This window comes from Poromitra crassiceps, assembly GCF_964638095.1.
Source record: "Poromitra crassiceps genome assembly, chromosome: 4".
Lineage (NCBI taxonomy): Eukaryota > Metazoa > Chordata > Actinopteri > Beryciformes > Melamphaidae > Poromitra > Poromitra crassiceps.
In genome coordinates, this window is record NC_139626.1 from 35116945 (window position 1) to 35139296 (window position 22352).

Below are 22352 nucleotides of genomic sequence, written 5' to 3' on the forward strand. Positions count from 1 at the left end.
GGCTCTTCGTTGAGGTTGACCCTGGCAACCACGTGTCCGCTCTCTTCTTCAACATCAAATATACTGGCAGAGTATGGATAGGCCTCCTGGTCTACTCTGTAGTGCACTAGACCTGCCGAGGTTCCCTATGGAGAGAACAAGTACATACTATTTCAGCATTAGGGTAACACATCGGCAGTGTTCAATTGACAGGCGTATGGATAAGTTAGCCTGGGTAAACCCAGCCCCCACGTGACCTGCTCTCAGACCTGCTCTAGTGACTGAGAGCAGGTCTGAGAGCAGGTCACGTGGGGGCTGGGTTTACCCAGGCTATGGATAAGTCTCCTGTTGTACTGAAAAGGAATTGAATGTTCTGCTGAGTATGCAGTTTATTTGAGTTATTTAGTCCCTGGTTTCTTCTATTCTTGAGTTTACATGTAGGCACTCTAAGGCCATGTTCACATTACAGGCAACTCCGATTTGCTGCTAAAGTCATTATCTTGATTGGTTTCCAAAACTGATTTGGGAGTCGGTCCGCACTGCCACAAATCTGATTTGGGCAAGTGTTCAAGTCGGATCTGTGTGTCCACTTCACATACAATGAGCCAATGAGCCAACATACCATGTAGTGTTTCCCACAGGATTTTGAGTATTTGTGGTGGTGGACCGCAGACCCCCTATGGGGGTGCGGGGGCATGCCCCCCCGTGAGATTTTTTTAAACATTTTAAAGTAAAATGCATGAATTTGGTGTACTTTGAGAAAGCTTAAGAGCTAAATTAAAAGGCTAGATCTATGAAGAACATGTCATCATTACTGTGCTGTGGGTTTACAATGACAAACTAAATTTCTCCCTATAGGTCAGGGATACTCAACTTGCTTTGCCACTTTCGTGAAATGATAGAAGGCAAGGGGCCAGTTAATAAACAAACAATATACATTTTTCTGTAGCGGATTGTAGGTTTTTGGGGTGTCAGCCGGAGTTTAGGCTGACAGTGTTGTGCACACCGGATAGTTAGTTAGGTTAAGTTAGTTAGGTTAAGTACATACATAAGTGCCTGGGTAGCGAGCAGATGGCGGTATTTGACAATTTAGCAGCTAAATCATAGATTATTGAAAGATATTCCATATTCCAGACTGAAATGCTATAACAGTAAAGTATTGGCCAGAATGACATGAACATTTATTGGACACTTATTCAGCGGATATCTTGCATGTTGCGTTCAGGTGCACTCTAAAAAAAAAAAAAAAGGTCAATATCTTTTTGTGGCGGTCCAAATCCTTTTGTGACGGCCCGCCACAAATTCCTTTATGTATGGGAAACACTGCAATGTTCCTGGCAGTGTTGGCATGTCTGCTCTCTGCTCTTCCCCGCCGCCTGCAAAAGACACTCTCAAATCTGATTTGGGTGATCAGCGCGTCCACACTGAAGTCACATCAGTCGAAAGCAGATTAGAAACTACCTCCATAATGTGACAAGTGACACAAATCAGACTTGGAGCGTCCAGACTCATAAAACCAATCTGGATAGAATCATTAATAGGTCATTAAAGTTCACAAATCGGATTTGGCCTGCCATGTTCAGACTAGGAGGCCACAGATCCGACTTGAACACTTGCCAAAATCAGATTTGTGGCAGTGCGGACACACTCCCAAATCAGATTTGGGAAACCAATCAAGATAATGGCTTTAGCAGCTAATCGGATTTGCCTGTAATGTGAACATGGCCTGAATTACCATGAAATAACTGCCATGATCATCGGCTGGTATGACTAACTTAATTTGTTTCAAATTGTCAAAGAATAAATAAATGTGTTGTTTTTCTCCACAGCATCTTGCAAAGTGGGTAATACAGCTCCCTGGATGCCTCTCAGTATGCTTTAATGAGCATGGTGGGCGAGAGACTGTGTTTGCTTGCCAGGCAGAACAGGTTCAGCTTTAAGTAATTACAATAGTGTCTAAGGCCATATCTCCATAAACACTCATTTTTCAGTGAATGATTCACTGATATGGCTGCAGTGTCAGTATCTAATAGGAAATCAATAAAAAGAAAATCTGTGATACAGTACTTCATAAAGCCAGTGCCGTTATGTACACTACTTCCCAGCTGTCTGTTCCAATAGAGCCTTTCTTCAAATAACGACCACTCTTAGTGAGTCAGCAAAAATGCTACTGTGGCAAACTCTTAAGGTTTTGTACTTTGGAGCTAAGTTTTGATTCTGAAGGATACAAATGACATATACACTCAAATATACAATATATCCACGGTCTTTACGGTGCTAGTAAGTACCCTGTTGATGCCCTGGGAGCATCTTTGTAGCCTACATCTTAAGAGAGTATAGCTTGATGTTAAACCCTCAAGGCTAAAACAAGATGTAGGTCGGAAGAAAGCTGGCACATTAGTCAAAAGAACATGGTGCTTTTAGAGAGACGTGACACCATCATACTGTAGGCTTTACACAGTGAAGGGAGAGTGGAGACTCTTTTGGCTCATCTCCACCACATGGAACTGCATAGTACGGCTCATCTCCACTCGGCTTTACTCGTCTCAACCTGAAGTAGTCTCTGCTTCCACCGCAAGTAGTACTCACTCAAACTGCCCTCCGCCCATAACTGGTCGTCATAGCGACGCCGCATATCTGCCCTCTGCCCTCCGTTTGTAACATTACAATTAAATCCCTACACGGAACTTTTAAACTGGTTATGAAATACTGGTGCCTCTATACGACGTACATGAACAAATGAGACCATCGGCTAGGAGATTGGATATTTCTTTGTTGTTATTTACATGCCTGCGTAACGCACCGGGGACAGGGGTTACGCTACAGGGAGATGAGAAGCCGGCTGCCCGGCCAGTCTCCAGGAAAACCCGCAGCTCCAGAGTCCAGCCTAGCGGACTTTTCTCTCTCAAAACAATTGAAAACAGCCGTCATGTTAAGGCTGAGCAAGGAGATCAAGTTTATTTCACCAGAGCTGAAGGCAGCAACACAAAAGACTGCTGGAAATAACAGGAGAGTTTGGGAAATAACATTACACACAAGAGAAGGTAAAGTGCCACTAAACTGGTATCCAGCATTGACAGTATCCAGAGACACAGTAAACACGATTCTGCCTGACCAATCAGTCGTCTGCAGTGTTTTCACGTGACCGTATGGTACCGGCTTCACAGCCCTGGAACCTTGACAGAGGTGGTACTAGAAATAGTAAGACTCAACCCGGGCTGTCCTGGTTTTTGACCAGTGGAAAGCTACAAAAAAGCAAGTCGAGCTGGGCGGTGCTGCGCCAATACTAGCACTGGAAATGGGCCATTAGGGGCCGAACACACCATACGCCAAATGGTTACATGCTGCCACTCCGACGTTCTGCCACTCCGAAATATCGGCACTCAGAAAGGGGGTCTATATTCCCCGTTTTTCACTAACCTCTCCCAGCCCCCACGCCAAACCTAACCTCCCCCCATGCCTAAACCTAACCTCCCCCAGACCCTAACCCAAAACCTAACCTCTCCCACCCCCACGCCTAAACCTAAGGTCGGCATTGCGGCTTCTAAGGTGAACGACCGCCAGTCCGAATAATGGAAGTTAACGTTCGGAGTGGCAGCATGTCGGAAAGGCAGAGGAACCCCACGCCAAATGCTGCGCTGAAGCAACACTGAAGGAACACTGAAGCAACGCAGCACGGAGGCAGTTTCATCTCAGCGTCCTTGTTAACAGGCGAGACCGATCACACCAGCCGCACCCCACGCCACGCTGAAGCTACGCTGCAGTGATAGTTTCAGCATCTGGTCTATTTTTCGACCAGCCAGACATGAAGTCAATGCAAGTTGTGAGCGGGGGCAGGGCAGCACCAGGCAAAACAGAGCGAGGCGTGGAGGTGGTTAGGGTTTCTTATTTAACCACAATGTAATTTAAGGTTTTCAAATAAGAAAAATGCTTGTTAAAAATGTATGTGGCTCGACCGGGAACCTAACCCCGGGTCCTCAGATCCGACGGCAAGCACCTTACCCATTAAGCCACAAACCACATTTTCAACCCCTAACCCTAACCATAACCAAATTGTTTTATTTGCCTAACCCTAAAAACTTGAAAGAAGAGCCAATGCACACCCTCACAGTCTTAAGGATAGGTGCGTTGGAGGATAGGGTCCATAAGCAGAAGATAAAGAATTCCCGCACACCATCCAGTAATTGGCAAACTTTAATGTAACAACGTTTCGGTCGATCAGACCTTCATCAGGTAAGGTCTGGTAAGGTACCTGATGAAGGTCTGATCGACTGAAACGTTGTTACATTAAAGTTTGCCAATTACTGGATGGTGTGCAGGAATACTTTATCATTTGCCTAACCCTAACCATAACAACCAACATTCTTAAAACAAAAATATAAATGCAATGAAACATGTTTGAAGAGTTTTATGGCAGTTTCTCTGTTCCTGCTTCTACTATGTGCAGTTCCTGGTTCAGCCCGGTTACCCAGTGGAAAGTGGTCTGGAATGTCTTGATCCCAGGAACTAAGTTCAAGGACCAGGTTTGGCCCTCAGTGGAAAGGAAGATATATATTTACTACTTAATAGGCTACTTTTAAGGCATTATTTTGTTTTTCCCAAATCCATAAATTCTCCACAATTCTTAAAGGAACACTCCGCCCATTTTCAACCAGCTTTGTATCATTAGAACATCAGTAGTATATCAGAAAACTGTAAACGGTTTTGAAGTCTGTCATTTAATTTGACAGTTATTGAGTGTTAAAGTGTGGACCAGTGACATCACTGGTCCACACTAACTCAAATTAATAACTCATTAACTCAAATCAACTCTCAATAACTGTCAAACTATTCATCATTCATCTAGTTTGACAGTTATTGAGAGTTGATTTGAGTTAATGAGTTATTAATTTGAGTTAGTGTGGACCAGTGATGTCACTGGTCCACACTTTAACACTCAATAACTGTCAAATTAAATGACAGACTTCAAAACCGTTTACAGTTTTCTGATATACTACTGATGTTCTAATGATACAAAGCTGGTTGAAAATGGACAGAGTGTTCCTTTAAGGCCTGTGGGAACCCTACATTAATTTGTGTTGCTGGTCGTTAAACATTAAACATTTAGTACAGAGATTAACTATACAGTAAAATCTCAAAGTGAAGAATAGTTTCTATTTTCTGTTTCAGATCAAAATTTTTATGGCACCACTGCAGTTCAGGTCTGTGTTCAAACAAAAGCTTTTGTGACTTGTTTTTATGCTGCACTTAGACCCTGGTTACGGGCATTTTAGAGCATTTTGCAACCTGGGGCTAACTGCCCCAGGCTAAGCAATGCTTCTCTAAAGCGAACTAACCCTCACTTTGTAGCAAGCCATTTCAACTACATTACAAAGATTTTATTTATCCTTTATTTAACCCAGTGAGTCCCGTTGAGATCAAAACCTCTTTTTCAAGGGAGCCCTGGGAAGATATTCAGGGTTGAAAGCACTATAGAGGCAGCTGTTAGTACTATGCAGGGATCTGAAAAGCTAAAACATCCGCTGGAAGGAGAGAGCAAATGAGGGCAAAGCACACATACGCCGAGACATCCATCACTATCTTGCAGCATCTCCATACACGGTCTGAGAGAGAGAGAGGGATTTGAGAATCGAATCGAATAGAATAGCAGAACACTCACCACAGGGTCAGAGTCGCTGGCCATCACCGTGGTAACTCGGGTTCCCTTGACAGCATTAGGTGCGACCAGGCCTCGGTACACCGACTGGCTGAATACCGGGGAGAAGTCATTCACGTCCTGGAGATACACCCACACACGCACGCACACGCACACGCACACACACACACACACACACACACACACACACACACACACACACACACACACACACACACAACATATCTTTGTATAGTCGTTCTCTTTTTCGCTCAATCTCCCTCCCTCCATCTCTCTATTGCACCACATCTCTTTCACACTCCTTCCTCGCTCTCTTCCTCTGTCTGGATGTCTCTCTGTCAGGTGCCATTAGTATTAGAGACAGATAAAACAGTGGCACATATTCGATAGCCGATTAGGGCCAAAAGAAGGGCTGATACAGTCCGCTGTGGTTTTTCTTTATTTTATTTTTTTCTGATTCCCCCCATTTTCTCCCCAATTGTACTTGTATTTTCCCCCTGCTGCCCCGGTCACTGATCCACCCTCTGCCGATCTGGGGAGAGCCGAGACTAGCACCATGCTTCCTCCGAGACATGAGCAGTACTAGCCAGCCGCTTCTTTTCACCTGACAGCGGGAGCTTCACCGGTAGGACATAGCACGTGGGACTGGGAGGATCACGCTATTCCCAATCTGGAAACCCAGTCTATTTTCATTTGAAAAATAGACTCTGGGACAGCTCTACTGTTTTCCCCAGCAGCTTCCTGTACAGCGCGCCTCTCCTGCCACCGCCACTTCCTTTTCCGCATCCGTTTTGGCTATTCGCTAATAACGTTAACGCATAAACACACTGCATAGAAGACGTTAACTCGTCTTACAACAACAGTGGAAAATTACTGGAAAGTCGCAGCGTAAATTGCTATTTAGACTGTAAAGAGTGGAGCACGGACGTGGAAAAGGAAGTGACGGTGGCAGGAGAGGTGCGCTGTACAGGAAGCTGGGGAAAATGGTAGGGCTGTCCCAGAGTCTATTTTTCAAATAAAAACAGACTCTGGGTTCCCAGATTGCGCTATTCCCACCAGTTCCCTTCCACCCCGAACAGGCGCCCCGACCGACCAGAGGAGGCGCTAGCGCAGCAACCAGGACAAATACCCCCACTCCGGCTTCCCTCCCGCAGACACTAGCCAATCGTGCCTGTATGGACGCCCGACCAAGCCAGAGGTAACACGAGGACACGAACCTGCGCCACTCGCATTGGTAGGCAGGGAATCTACCGCTACACTACCCGGATGACCCCTGCTGCAGTTTAACCAGTGGGCTAGCTCGGCTGTTTAGAGAGGAAGTTGTGGACGTGATCCTGAAAGCTGTAGTTCCTCGAATGGCCACTTGAGGCAGAACCCGGAAGTGAGGTCATTTCCGTTCTCCCGATGTTAAAATGCCCCACTTTGTAACAGTGATTAAGCATGTTTACAGAATGGATCGAAACATGGGGATTTCTTTTTTATATATATTTTTCCCCCCCGATTTTGTATCCCATTTTTTATGCCCCATTAGTGCTAACTTAATTTATTTATCCTGCTTGCTACTCCACCCTCTGCCGATCTGGGGAGAGCCGAAACTGGCTCCATGCTTCCTCCGAGACATGGGCAGTTAGCCACCCGCTTCTTTTCACCTGACAGAGGAAGCTTCACCGGTAGGACATAGCACGTGGGAGGTTCACGCTATTCCTACCAGTTCCCCTCCCTCTGAACAGGTGCCCTTAACGACCAGAGGAGGAACCACATTAGCAACCTGAATATTGCACGTTTTTTGTCAAATTGTCATGGCAAATTGTTTACAAAAGCTGGACAATAAAGCTGATTTTCAAAGTACCTTGAGGATTTTTCAAGTTGTGAATTAAGTCAAATTTCTCTCTTGATTACAAAGGTGGAAAATACAACTGTTTTTAACGGGGTGTTTACTGATTAAATGTTTAAGCTCCCCACAAATGCAGATGTTTTTTTTAATATATATAACCAATTGCAAATTATTACAATTACCAAACAGATAAAAAGTAGATTATTATATTGAAATGTTATTTTAGATTTAGAATGTTAATTTTCTATAAAACACAATACATTTTAATGTAATTCCACAACGTTTATTTTTGGCCCTCGGCCCTCCACCCAGATTGAGTTTTGGCCCTTCATGGGAAAGAATTTGGGCACCCTTGGTTTAGAGTAAAATAGACAATGTTTTGGGGGTGATTGACAGGTCGCCTGTCCAATGATCGTGCAGCTTGCTGATCAGGGGCCAATAGCAGGCGGAGCTGCGACTCTGGCACCCCCCCTTCGTCTCGTGCCGTCTCAGGATGGCAACAGACAGTACTTTGCTTCCAAACGTGAGTCCAAAAAACAATGGTTTGTTATTTTAACACACAAGCAAGCACGCATGCGCACACACACATCATGCAGATAGATGTACACAGGGATCAATTATAAAAATAAGCTCACAAAGAAACACACCTGCATATGCACACGCACGCACGCACGCTCGCTCACTCACTCACTCACTCACTCACCACGATTACACGATTTCAGATGGAAGCCCATCTTTATTGTCACACGAACACTACAACACATGCATGTGGCCACAACACACACTCATGCTGACGGTGGCTGGTGAAATATGTCCTCTGCATTTGACCCATCCAGGCTTGTCCTTTCCTCCAGGGGGCAGGCCAGGTGCAGTGGTCGCTTTTTCTTTCCAGCGCCCGGGGACCATCATTGGACCATCATTGGACCAACTTCAGATGTTGTCGTCACTGGTCGGATGACGATCTTCTGCATGTTTTTAGTGGGGGGTTACGTACGGAGGAACCCCCTGGGGGGTACGGGGAGAACATGCAAACTCCACACAGAAAGGCCCACCATAATGTACAGTGGCCTCACTCACTCACTCCCTCACAGTCACTCACCATAATGTTGACAGTAACAGTGGCTAGCCCAGGAGGCATGGTCCCCACTGTGTCCAGGGCCTCCACAGTGAATGTGTATGAGGGTTCTGTGTCGGTCAGGTTCTCGTAGTCCAGGACCTTTAGTACCGACAGCTCCCCTGTGACCGGGTCCACGGCAAACAGCCGACCCATCCCCTGGTCCGGCCCGTCGGCTCGGATGCGGTAAGTTATGTTGGAGCCCAGGTCAGCATCTATCGCCTGGAGAGAGAGAGCGATGGAGATATTGAGAAGACGGAGAAGAGGAAGAAAGTAATATTGTTGACTTGTGAATTCTATGGCAACTTGAATGTTTTTTATGCTTGTCAGAATCTACATGTGGTGATGCTGCTAACAGCCTGTAGTATTTTTTATTGGGTCCATGTGAAGTGCCTGTGCTATAGTAATGTTTATAGACCAGCTGAAGGTCCATAATGAAAATAAGCGTCTGGGGTTTATTGTGTGATCCTGACTCCTTTTTATGCACTCAATGCCTTGGGAAGGGGGGGGAAGGGGGATTATTTTTTAATTTTGCTCCAAGTGAAATGTTTTCACTCATGATTCAGTAGGTGGCTGGTTGGCTTTAACCTGACTCCGCTAGATGGGGTGGTATTGTTCACAAATTCACAGGTTGTGAAACAAATGTGAAGCAACCTACATCCATCTGGCAGCGTCAGGTTAGGTTGGCTTGGTTCCAGGCTTAAAACTCCTCAACGAGTCAAATTCCTTGTATGTCTACATACTTGGCCAATAAAGCTGATTCTGATTCAGTTGCAGGCATCGCGGCTGGTGTGATCGCATCGCAAGATGGTCTCTAGTTAAAATCGACTTCACCTTCTTCCCCTACCTTTTACCCATCCATCCATCCATTCATCCATCCACCCATCTATCCATCCATCCAATCCCCCCCCCCCCCTCACCTTCAGCTGTAGTATGACAGTATCTTTAGGGCTGTTCTCCGGTAGGTTGACAACAGAAGCTTGTTGGGTGAAGACTGGGCTGTTGTCGTCTACATCCAGCACGCTGATGGAGAGCGTTAACCGGGAGCGCCGAGGATCCACTAGCGCCGAGGATCTGTCCCAAGCCTCAACGATCAGATCATAGTGACCTTTGACCTTTAGGATGACAGCGGTCAAACATTAACACGACACAGATACAAAAATAGATCCTCCATCCATTCCTACCCGTGTCTTTTTGTGCCTTCCCTTCTGATAATAATGAATAATAGTTCAAGGTCTTGTGCATGTCAGATCATTGGCATTTACTGTACTCAGATATGAAGAAGCTGAATGCAAGATAAATGACAGCGTGGATTGTTAAGTAGATCATACCAAAAACAATATTAAAAAGCTGCTGCACTAAAAAATGTATGATGACATCAGATAACATAAAAAACTAACTAAGCCTTCGTCAAATTCAAATTTTCACCTTGGAGGTTCTCCCGCTGTCCTCCCAATTGGTAATGTCTCCTGATAATTTCCCAATTTCAAAGTGATACAAATAAAATGGGTGTTTCTAAGTAGGTAGCCCAGTTTTACAGCTAGATGGAAGTTTCTGGTATTATACCAACCATATCACGCTAGCTTGTCTATACCAACCATGTCACGCTAGCTTGTCTATACCAACTATGTCACGCTAGCTTGTCTATACCAACCATGTCACGCTAGCTTGTCTATACCAACCATGTCACGCTAGCTTGTCTATACCAACCATGTCACGCTAGCTTGTCTATACCAACCATGTCACGCTAGCTTGTCGGGAAGGGGGCAAAATAATGCTACCTTTTTCCTAATTTTGTTCAAGGGTGCATTTGCCAATACCTGAGAAAATCTCCCTGAGATAGGTTGGGTCAGATATGACGACTTTTGCTGAATAACAATTAAGCCAATTTGTTATTGGTCTTATCAGGAGTCACTTGCAACTTACAAGGCAGCAGCACAAATGTATAATTAAGGCCCAATTTATGCTCCATTTTCATATGAAAATAAATGTGTCCGTTTCAAATGGTGTAAACGTCACTGCCCACATACTTCCATGTATCTTTCACTTTGCTATCATGTTAAGGCTTAACATGATACCAAAGTGAAGGATGCTATAGTGTCACAAAGTGACAAACTTTTTTGAATGGGGGCCAGAGTATATAATGTGAAAATACCGGGGGGCCCAGCTGCTTCTTGCATCATATGGGTTATATACAGTATATATATATATATATATATATATATATAATATATAATAATAATAATATAATATATAATTACCTAAATACTGGTAAGGCTAGCCCTCCCACAGACTTGGATTTTTTGTAAGTGAATTTTCAAAATTCTGTTTAGTTTAGTTTAGTTTATTAGGATCCCCATTAGCCACAGCAGGATGCTACGGCTATTCTTCCTGGGGTCCGATAAATTAAATAAATAAATCAAAATTCTGTGGTTCTTATAATTCCAGATGTAGGACCAGTGGCCAACACAATGGGGTCATTTCTGAAGCCCTTCCTGGAATTCCATTCACTCGAAAGGCCATAGGGGGGCGCACGTCAGGTCCGGAAGTGACGACACGTACATTGGCTTCAATTGAAAAATGAGCCGACTTTTCTCTCGGTCTGTATCTTAAATACACATTTTCCGAATGAGTTTATGGTCTGAATAAACAATTCCAAGTCTTTTTCATGCTCTCATGGGCTCCGTTTTCTAAATGATGTTCCCATTTCGAGTAAGAGGCGATAAAAAAAGACTAACTTTTGGGGCGGGATTTTCCTTGATTGACACCAACCACAGCACAACCAGTTGCCAAGGCAGGCTAGCTAGCTAGCAATGTAGCCATAGATTAAAAGTAAACTACCAGAAACAGCGTTACCTTTATGATCTTTTAGTAGACACACGTAACAGTATAGATCCCCGTTATGAGGTCTGTTGATCAAAATAACACCGCTAAACACCGCTAAACGCTATATCGAAATCGGGTTTTAGCGGACGGGCAGTGACCATACAAGCTGCGGCTTCAGAGCTGATCACCTGGACAAATTTTACAGCGAAATTATCTGATAAACTGGTCTGTGCAGCTCTGTGGTGATCAGCTAATGTCTTCATAGCATTGTGATTATGATAAAGTGACGCTTCTGGGCAGTAGACGATTTGGGCATAACGTTATGTAATGTGACATGATCACCACATTTCAATAAATATAACGTTTTTGCACATTTGAATGCTGCTGGTCGTTTGTTTAATGCTGTATATATTGGACATTTAAAGCTGATACACAATTGTGTTGAGGTAATTCCGCAAAGCTGATTAGAAATATAACGTGTAACACTTGACACAATCAAATGTAACTTTTTCACAGCAATACTGTACAGTCCAGTGGTATGGTGGGCTAATTGTTTGAATTATATGGAAATATATTTGCATGGTGTAGCATGTAATGCAGTCTGTTAAGATACTGTAGCTACTCTGTGACACAGAAAGGCAGACAAGCTAGCAGCAGGGATCTTGTCACACTGATTCCAGATAAACCCGTCTGTCTAGCCAGCTATACAATATTACTGTACCATAATACCACAAGCTAAAGGCAGCATATGCCAATGGAAGGCTGCGTAGCATTAGCTAACGTAATCCAGGCTATACAGTAACGTTAGGCTATTATAAAGTTATGAAACGCTGATTCAGACGTTACAATAATATGACACACTATGAGCCAGTTACCCTAGCTAGAGAGAGTAATTTCAGACCACCAGATATCACCATATTTCATTTCAATAAATATAAAGCATTCATTGATTGAAGCAGACTGCTCGTCGGTCATGTCCACTGGTCCAATCTTCGGTTCGTAGTTTGTGTTCTCTCGACATCAACAATCTTTATACATGATAATATACAACAAGGCTATCTTTGTTGACAGTGTTTATTGACAAAAGCATTAAAACAAGCAAATATAACAATATTCTCCGGTCACTGGCAGATACTAGCTACAACGTTCAAATCTTTCATGTCAGCATTTGGCTTGTGTGTTATTGCAACATCCTATGTTGAAACAACTGATCATCAGTGACATGTAGTTTAGCGTTAATCTCAGGAGAACAGAATATTATAGCTTTGATCTTCACAAATCTTTTGATCCTCTGTTGTGTCGTGTGTCCCATCACTGGCACTGGACGGCAGCTACCCCTTGAAGAAACGAATGACACTGTTAATCACTGTATAACCCATTTGCTTACCCAACAATACGTGCGATTGGTAAATACTGTAAATGCAGAGGTGGATAAACTATCCAGAGGAGTCTAACCCCCTTGTCCCCCCTCATTGATTGATAGTTGATCTAACGTTAGCTAGATATATAACGCTATAGCTGGTAGATGAGTATATGCTCTGAGTCTGCCTCATCTCAAAGAGGTAGGTAAACAGAACCTTGTTTGTTTTCCGTCTATGTCAGAATCTGTGCAGCATGCAATACTGTTTAACGCTGTATAACGTTAACTTCTGCTACTCTAGTCTAACCTTAGTCCTCCTGTAATGACAAATGGACATGTAGCTAGCGTTAATGTCATGCTATGCAATTACGTTAGAAAATAAGATTACCTCGATTTTGTGGAAGATAGCTAGATGCAAGCGGCAGGCTGGTGACGCGAGGTCTGGAGGAAATAATACTCTCTGGTTTTTCTTCGGGCTACTGTATTCACTGTGAGAGCAATGGAGCAAGGCTAGCAATAGCAACTAACGTTAGCAACATTTGTTAGCCAAGCTAACGGCTAGCGGGGAAAACAACTTGAACAAGATGACTGTCGTGGATAGGAGGAAATTTTTCAGAGAGCAATTCGGACCCTCCTCCGAGTCCCGTCCACGCTCACGCCCCTTCCTGTTTTCCCAGCTCCAGATTTGAACAGATTTCCCACAATGCACCAGGAAAATCCATTCATCCAATCAAACAAAATCAAACAATATCGGGAAGTGAGCTTAATTTTGCCATGTCAAAAACATATAGCTAAGGTGGTCCATATATTTACTGTCAATGTGTAGGACAGAATTACAGAGTCCAGGTATTTGAAGAAAGCTGATGTGAGAAAGAAGGGAAGATTGTGACAAAGATAAAGCAACCTAGGAAGAGAGACCATTTTAACTAAGTTTATACGGACAATCATGGAGAGGGGCAGGATTTTCCAGTTTTCTATAGACTGTTTAAATCTTGAAACAAATTCTGTGAAGTTCCACTTAAATATTAGTTTAGGATCTCTCGGCATGGTCAAGGCCAAGATAGGTGACGCGGTCCTTTGCAAATTTGAAAGGGAGATTTTCCAAGAAGCCAGGAGTGAAGGCATCAGAGAGAGGCATAAAGTCACTCTTTGTCCAGTTAATTGTGTATCCGGACAGAGGTGATTCATTCTAGGAGAGGGGGGATTGACTTTTCTGAATTACGCAGGTATAATATTACATCGTCGGCGTACAAACTGATACGCGTCTCAATGCCTCCGACCTTCAGGCCTGCAAGGCTTGGGTGACTATGTATTTTTAAGGCAAGGGGCTCGAGCGCCATGGCGAAGAGGGCCGGCGAGAGACGGCAACCCTGCTGGACCGAGCGAAGTAGTGGAAACCTGGTTGACTTGTCACCATTGGTTTTAACTGTTGGACTTACATAATATGAGCTTTAGGATATAAATGACTCGCAGAACCTGAATCTGTGCAATGACTCAAACATACAGTATAATGCCACTCAATCTGATCTGTGTGTCAAGTGATAGAATCGCTGCACCATTGGTCTTACTATGATCTGCTGCGTATATGGTGTTGAGGAGGCATCTGACATTGGACAAAGAGAACCTATTCGAGATGAACCCTGTCTGGTCAGGATGAATGATGGATGACAAATGTTTGTTTAGCCGGGTAGCCAGCGTTTTAGTGATGACCTTTCTGTCAAAATTCCTTCTCTGTCTCCGTCTTTAACGTAGAGTATAATTAGGCCTTTAGTTAACATTCAACACTATTCAGAGACTCATCTCTCTTTATTCAGCAGTAGGGGGCAGTAGAGGGCCCAGTAAGTTGCCACCACTGTAGGAATAAAGAAAGCATAATTCAGCCCAATGTTTCCCAAATCATAAAGAGGCAAGTGTTTAGAATTACTTCTATATTTCTAATAAAGGCTTTAAAGTAATGTCTGCTTTTCTACTATGTGTCATTGATACAGTCATTATTCAATCCATATTCAATTGTTGAAAGCTTTTAAAATAGTTATATTTGCAGTTTTAAACACTGTAGTGGGTAGGTTCTGCGTTTCCAGCAACAGCACTTTGTTAGCATGAGGAGCGATGGCTGAACAGACAAAAAAATAAAGAAACAAAAATCATGCAGATTATCACTTCACATATAATACGATTTTTTTTTACTTTATAGCCAAACATCTCCCCAGTACGACGGAGTTTTAGGGCCATGCATGTTGAAAAATAAAAATTACAGGAGGATTTTTTTTTTAGTTTAATTTTTTTTTTTTTTTTCATTTTGATTTAATCTCAACATTTCGACTTTATTCTTGAAAAAAAAAAAAGCTCCTCGGATTTCTTTTCCCTCTTCTGTCTGGTGCTTAAATTTCAACTTTATTCACGAAATTTCGACTTTAATCTCAACATTTCGACTTTATTCTTGAAGAAAAGAAAAAAAAACTTGCTCCTTGGATTTTTTTTCCTTTTCTGTCTGGTGCTTAAATTTCGGCTTTATTCACGAAATTTCGACTTTATTCCCGAAATTAAAAAAAAAAAAAAAAAAAACTCCTGTAATTTTTATTTTTCATCATGCATGGCCCTAAAACTCCGTACCCCAGTAATGTGAACCAATCCATCAATCTTCTGACCTCTCTGTCCAGCGGTGCCAAGGTCCTGATGGCTCCGCTGGCATTGATGGAGAACAGGTTCTGGTGGTTGACGAGGCGATAGTGGACCTGACCACTCAACCCGAGATCTGGGTCTGTTGCCTACACAGACACGCACGCACACACACACACACACACACACACACACACACACACACACACACACACACACACACACGCAGGCAAACAAGGAGAACAAGGAGTAAAAGTTAAAATTAGCCTCTTTGAAATGCTGTTTATCAGTCTGCCTATGAGGCAAAATCATTAATTTAATTAAAATTGAACTTCCTCTATCAAGCTCTGTGTGTGTGTGTGTGTGTGTGTGTGTGTGTGTGGGTGTGTGTGTGTGTGTGTGTGTGTGTTTGCTTGTGTGTTAAAGTCCTTAATTGCATTAAACCTTTTAAAGTTCTCTTGAATGAAATGTGTGTGTGTGTGTGTGTGTGTGTGTGTGTGTGTGTGTGTGTGTGTGTGTGTGTGTGTGTGGTGTGGTGTGTGTGTGTGTGTGTGTGTGTGTGTGTGTGTGTGTGTGTGTGTGTGTGTGTGTGCGCGTGCGTATGTGTGCGTGTGTGTGTGTGTGCGTGTGCGTGCGCGCATGATATAGAGAGAACACTCAGAAAATGATCAATTCCATTTCCTGCATTCACTCTGGCCGATTTTTACCAACTCTGCATGTGTTGGAGAAAAATATAAGTTCAATGCCATTTCCTAATCAATAAGCTATATTTGCATACACATAATTATGCTATAAGTTAACATGACATCTGACACATTAATCAATAAGCTATATTTGCATACACATAATTATTCTCCCCTTTGCTCTGACCCATGACATTTCACACATATAGAATAGCAAAGGACTTCTCCTCTTTGCTGAGACCTTGGTGAGTGCGTCGTGTACTATAACAATTGATAACAGTCTCTCAGTCAGACTGAAGCAACGCACACACTTTTCACCTCCCCTCCTCTCTCTGTTTCTCTCTGCCTACCTTTGCCTATAAAGCTTATGTCAAATTGTGACATCGCCGCTGAATATTTGACTCTGTACATTGATCAGACATGTGTACATTGAGATTCAAGCCCTCTGACAATATACATATTGCAGAGAATGTATGGTAATAAATATACTTTTATGAGACATCTTCCTAGACTCATGGCTTCAATTTATTTGGTAGATAAGCTGTTATAATTATCACATTTAGCGGAGATGTAGAATTTTATTCTCTATCAGTTGGCGTCACTTTGCAGGATATCTACGAGAGCGGGTAAGTCTGAATTAATTTCATAATTCATTACTGAAGCTGTCGTCTGATATCTAAAAGAATCAGAAATGTTTGCATGTTGTGGGTGTGTCAAAATGACATTGTATATAACTGTAAATATGTATGGTTTATATAATGTAAATAATAAAGATGACCTCAGGACCATTAAAAACTCTCTTGACAGGCTGTATTTTGCAGTGACTAGGATGCTCCAGTGGTAGCTGCAGTGCAAGAGAGCCTGAGAAGCGTTATCACATATTGCCTTAAAAAGCCAGAAGGCTGCATATATACAGCGACTATGATAGTCCAGTGGGAAACTGCGGCGAGCCTAGGCATATGCTTGATACGGTCTTTATTTTGAAATACCCACAACATGTAATAAATAACAATGTAATAAATAACAAATGTAACAAGCAACCAAAAAGAAGCAGCTATTTCATTGTAAAACAAAACAATTTCTTAAGAAGCCTATTTTAAAGGAGCAAAATTTAATAGGAAGTTTGCAAAAAGTGTATTTTAGCCATACCCAAAATACAGATCAATATGTCCCTTGAACAAATTGATCTGTCACCAGTTTGTGTTCCAGATACCCCCAAACACGGACGGAGCTAGTCAAGCAGGAGAACAACCCCCTCTGTCACCAGAAACCCCACATCGAAAAAGGTAAGGTGTTGGAAATTACTTTACACACACATGGACACAGATTACGACAAGTAAGTGATAAACAAAACAGTAGTCTCTCTCTCTAAAATACAGGTTTAATACCTACAGAGTTTTTGCCTTCACCTGAGAGGTCAGTTTACCTCCAGAGTTTTGAGTTCACCTGAGAGGTCAGTTTACCTCCAGAGTTTTTAGTTCACCTGAGAGGTCAGTTTACCTAATCAGTGCTTTGCCTTCTGCCAGAAAGAGAGAGAGAGAGAGAGACACGCAACAGAATTGATCAAAACAACGGCTCTGCACCGAGACGTGTGTAACTAAAACAAATAGATAAGACACTGTCTGCTCTCTGAGAATGGACACTGAAAAGGCTGGCCCTTGTCTGAGGCCAGAGTGTGAAGGAGCCAGAGAGAAAATTAGACAGCTTGAGATTGTTATCAAACAATATGAGAGAGCTGAGCATTTGGTTGGGCCCCCACAATTAGCCACAGGGCCAAACCCAATTAATAATGCTGTGATTCCCCCCAATCAATACACCACACAGGGTGCCCCTCAGCCTAAATGCCCTCGATATACATGCAAGCACTGCGGAAAGAGAGGACATTACGTAAAAGATTGTAGATAGAGAAAACGGGAGCAGCGAGTGGACAAACAGCCATCTTGTTGATTCAATTGGCTCAAGTAGCAACACGATGGTCATTCTTCCCCTATAGCTGGCCCAATGTTTTGGAACATACAGGCTGAAATAATTTGTTTATGTTTCCTTGGAACAGTCAGTCTTCCAACAAGGTTAAACTTAGCCAGAAACAATTAAGGATCCCCAAAACCTTTGAGCAAACAGTGAGCCAGCCACCGCCTTCTTGGTCGGAGAGAAAAGCCCTGTGTCACAGGTTCAAACCCCACAGTATTATTCATTATGCAATTGAATGTGATTATAAGCTCCGGGTTCAATCCCCAAATCTTTGAGCACACAGATGCTGTGATCAGAAACCCCCCTTCCCTGTCGCGGGAGCGCGCACGGAAGACAGTTCTGATCAACATGAGAAGGACAGAAAAAATGTTTTGGAATATAACAGGCTGAAAGAATTTGTTTATCTTCCCTCAGAACAACTTAGCCAAAACATTAGCCTAGCGAAAACAATTTGGAAGACGATGCCAAGCTAGACTATGGCGACATCTCCAGGCTGATTGTGTTAACACACCCTGAGAGACCAAAGTGATTGAATGAAAGAAATATGTGTTATGAATCAATAGAAGAGAAGTAAGCAAATTTGAATCAACCAATTAGTAATAAATAGACTGGTGATTATTATTTTGAAAATAAATCATAATAGAATGTGTGGTGATGGGTAAGAGTTCCTGTGTGAGATAATCTGAACCTGAAGTGTTTTCTTAAACAGAAAAATACACATTTATGAACCACCAATTGGGTGGATAAGATTAGAAATATTATTATTAAAGTGTGCATACCAACATTTAACTTTTGGTATGATTTACACATACCAAGCAAAATTTACACTTAAGTACGGGTGGAAAGGTTTCAAAAGTATCTATAAATAAGACAATGGCCTCTGAGGACAGACAGTCCTGAGTTTGCGTTTGGAGTATGTGAACAATGTTGGCCCTCACTGTTTTATCTAGTGGGGTCTTGCCATCCTCAAAACACTCAAGTGAACTGCCTGGGGTCTAGCCCGCCCCCCATGTAAAGCGCTCACTCACAGCACCTTCTGGGGTCGCCCTCCGCCCCATTGCACATTGCTACAAAGTCCACAGGGTCAATTCATTGCCACGCTGTAAGCTGTGAATGCTCACTCAGGAGTCATCTTGTTTATGAGGTCATTGCAAACAAATTATAAAGTAAACAATTGAATATGTACTCACAGAGTATCTCAAACATTATCTGCCGTACGTGCGTACTTGTTGTACTAATAAAATACAATAAATTATTTTGTCTAAAATACAGGCACATTGTGAAATATAATGTTTACAGTTACAGGTTGTACGTCACAGGAAACCTTCACACCAGCACAAATCTGTACTTTGAGTACTGTGCTCCACAGTTCAAGAGGTCTACTTGACCTAGTTTAGTAAACTACTAGAGATAGTACGCGGTATTATGCTTACTAGTAGTTTTTTTGTAGAGTAAAGAAAATTCTTTCTATTTTCAATATTAAATAAAATGAAGTGTTTTAGAGTGTCATTTTAAGAATAATCAGTTATATGATACTGTGATTATGTTTTAATGAATATGATTAATCAATGTTATGAATGTTTTGCATTTTAGAAAGTTTCAGTTCCATATTCCAAACAAACCAATATTAAAGAAAAGAAATAGAATAAAATAGTTCCCAAAAAGAAATAAACCACTGCGATGGAGTTGGGCTATTAAATAGTTTTAATAACAAAAACTACAACAACAACACCAGAAACAAATAAATGAATGAACTAGAGTCATCACATGATAAGAAATATTGTTGTTGTTGTGAATACTTTGAAAATATTTTACTTAACATGATTCCTTTCCAGGAAGGGTTGAATAAAGTGAAACTGGAAAAATTATATATATATATACATATAAGAAGCTTTTTTTTACAAAAGTGGAAAAGATTTAAGTGTGATTTGGAACACACTGAATATTAAGTTCAATGCAAAATATATAATGATATTAATTAGACTGTTTGCATTGAACCATATAGAGTTAAGATTAGCAGGCCCACTCCTATTATAGCCGCAGTGGTGACGTAATTTGTTATTTATATCACTAAGATTTGTTTTCTCTTCCCAATAGGTAATGGAGATGCTGTGATATGAGCTGAGACTGCGCTGCACTGTATATTGATCAAAAATTCGGTGTTTTTTTCAAGTGTTTAATGTTTCCTATGTTTTCAAACCCCCCCCCCCCCTGGCCCACAATTAAGTACAGATATTGAATAATATTGAATAGTGAACTTAAATTTTGTTATTATTATTGTTATAGTTGATGAACATAACAATTGGGTGGATTGTTGGAGAAAAATATAAGTTCCATGCCATTTCCTAATCAATAAGCTATATTTGCATACACATAATTATGCTATAAGTTAACATGACATCTGACACATTAATCAATAAGCTATATTTGCATACACATAATTATTCTCCCCTTTGCTCTGACCCATGACATTTCACACATATAGAATAGCAGAGGACTTCTCTTTGCTGAGACCTTGGTCAGTGCGTCGTGTACCATAACAATTGATAACAGTCTCTCAGTCAGACTGAAGCAACGCACACACTTTTCACCTCCCCTCCTCTCTCTGTTTCTCTCTGCCTACCTTTGCCTATAAAGCTTATGTAAAATTGTGACATCGCCGCTGAATATTTGACTCTGTACATTGATCAGACATGTGTACATTGAGATTCAAGCCCTCTGACAATATACATATTGCAGAGAATGTATGGTAATAAATATACTTTTATGAGACATCTTCCTAGACTCATGGCTTCAATTTATTTGGTAGATAAGCTGTTATAATTATCACATTTAGCGGAGATGTAGAATTTTATTCTCTATCAGTATGCATCCAAAATGTATCAGGCTGTGCCGCACTCTGACCTTTTAACAACAATAAGTTTACCGCCCATCATTCACACACACACACACACACACACACACACACACACACACACACGTGCGCGCACACATGTCACACACATACGCGTGCACACACACACGTCACACACACACACACGCACACACATGTCGCACACACACACGCACGTGCACGCACGCGCGCACACACACACACACACACACACACACACACACACACACACACACACACACACAACAAACACACACACACACACACCACTAACTACAAGAACAAAGAATGAGAAAGAAGGAAGCAAGAAAGAACAAAAGAAAGAATCTTTTGTTCTTTCTTGCTTCCTTCTCTCATTTAGTTCTGTCTCAAAGTTCATAACTTTGAGAAGATGACAAAGAGAGACCTAGGGGATCTCTCTCTCTCTCTCTCTCTCATATCCCCTGCTCTCTCTGTCTCTCTCTCATATCCCCTGGAGTTGGCTCTGTCTTCTTTCCTTTTTTCTTTCGCTGCCTGTCCAGAGGAAGGAAAGTTTCTTTCTACACAGTTGCTCAACTTTTCCACAGTTAATGAGACAGCGGTTTCAAATGTTCACAGGGAAATCGTAGGCGGGAGTGTCTTCTCTACTCTGTTGTACTTCTTTCATCAGCCTATCTTTCTGCATTTGTTCTCCATCTGTCTCCCACATGCAATGTCTCCCCTCCTCGTTCTCTCTCCCTTTCACACCACCTGTCTGAGTGTCAGCCAATCAGCATTCAAACCACCTGTCTGAGTGTCAGCCAATCAGCATTCAAACCACCTGTCTGAGTGTCAGCCAATCAGCATTCACACCACCTGTCTGAGTGTCAGCCAATCAGCATTCAAACCACCTGTCTGAGTGTCAGCCAATCAGCGTTCACACCACCTGTCTGAGTGTCAGCCAATCAGCATTCACTCCACCTGTCTGAGTGTCAGCTAATCAGCATTCACACCACCTGTCTGAGTGTCAACCAATCAGCATTCACACCACCTGTCTGAGTGTCAGCCAATCAGCCTTCACACCACCTGTCTGAGTGTCAGCCAATCAGCATTCACACCACCAGTCTGAAGTGTCAGTCAATCAGCATTCACACCACCTGTCTGAGCCAATCAGCATTCACACCACCTGTCTGATTGTCAGCCAATCAGCGTTCACACCACCTGTCTGAGTGTCAGCCAATCAGCATTTACACCACCTGTCTGAGTGTCAGCCAATCAGCATTCACACCACCTGTCTGAGTGTCAGCCAATCAGGGTTCACACCACCTGTCTGAGTGTCAGCCAATCAGGGTTCACACCACCACATCAGAATAGATAAGGACAGCGCAGAGGAAATTTAAACAAGGATCTGTGTGTGTGTGTGTGTGTGTGTTTTGTGTGTGTGGGTGTGTGTCCTGTT

General features: G+C 42.4%; 1 protein-coding gene across 1 annotated transcript in view; it reads right to left on the reverse strand.

The window, feature by feature from the left end:
* Positions 1-22352, reverse strand: part of LOC310775758 (protocadherin-15-like) — a gene marked incomplete at both ends in the record, with an annotated part of 239416 nt that overhangs the window by 84152 nt on the left and 132912 nt on the right. The window contains 5 exons of the mRNA XM_083635894.1: positions 4-125; positions 5639-5755; positions 8569-8805; positions 9504-9698; positions 15418-15537. Of these exons, the coding sequence (XP_083492020.1) occupies positions 4-125; positions 5639-5755; positions 8569-8805; positions 9504-9698; positions 15418-15537 (791 nt within the window). The remainder of the gene's footprint in view (positions 1-3; positions 126-5638; positions 5756-8568; positions 8806-9503; positions 9699-15417; positions 15538-22352) is intronic.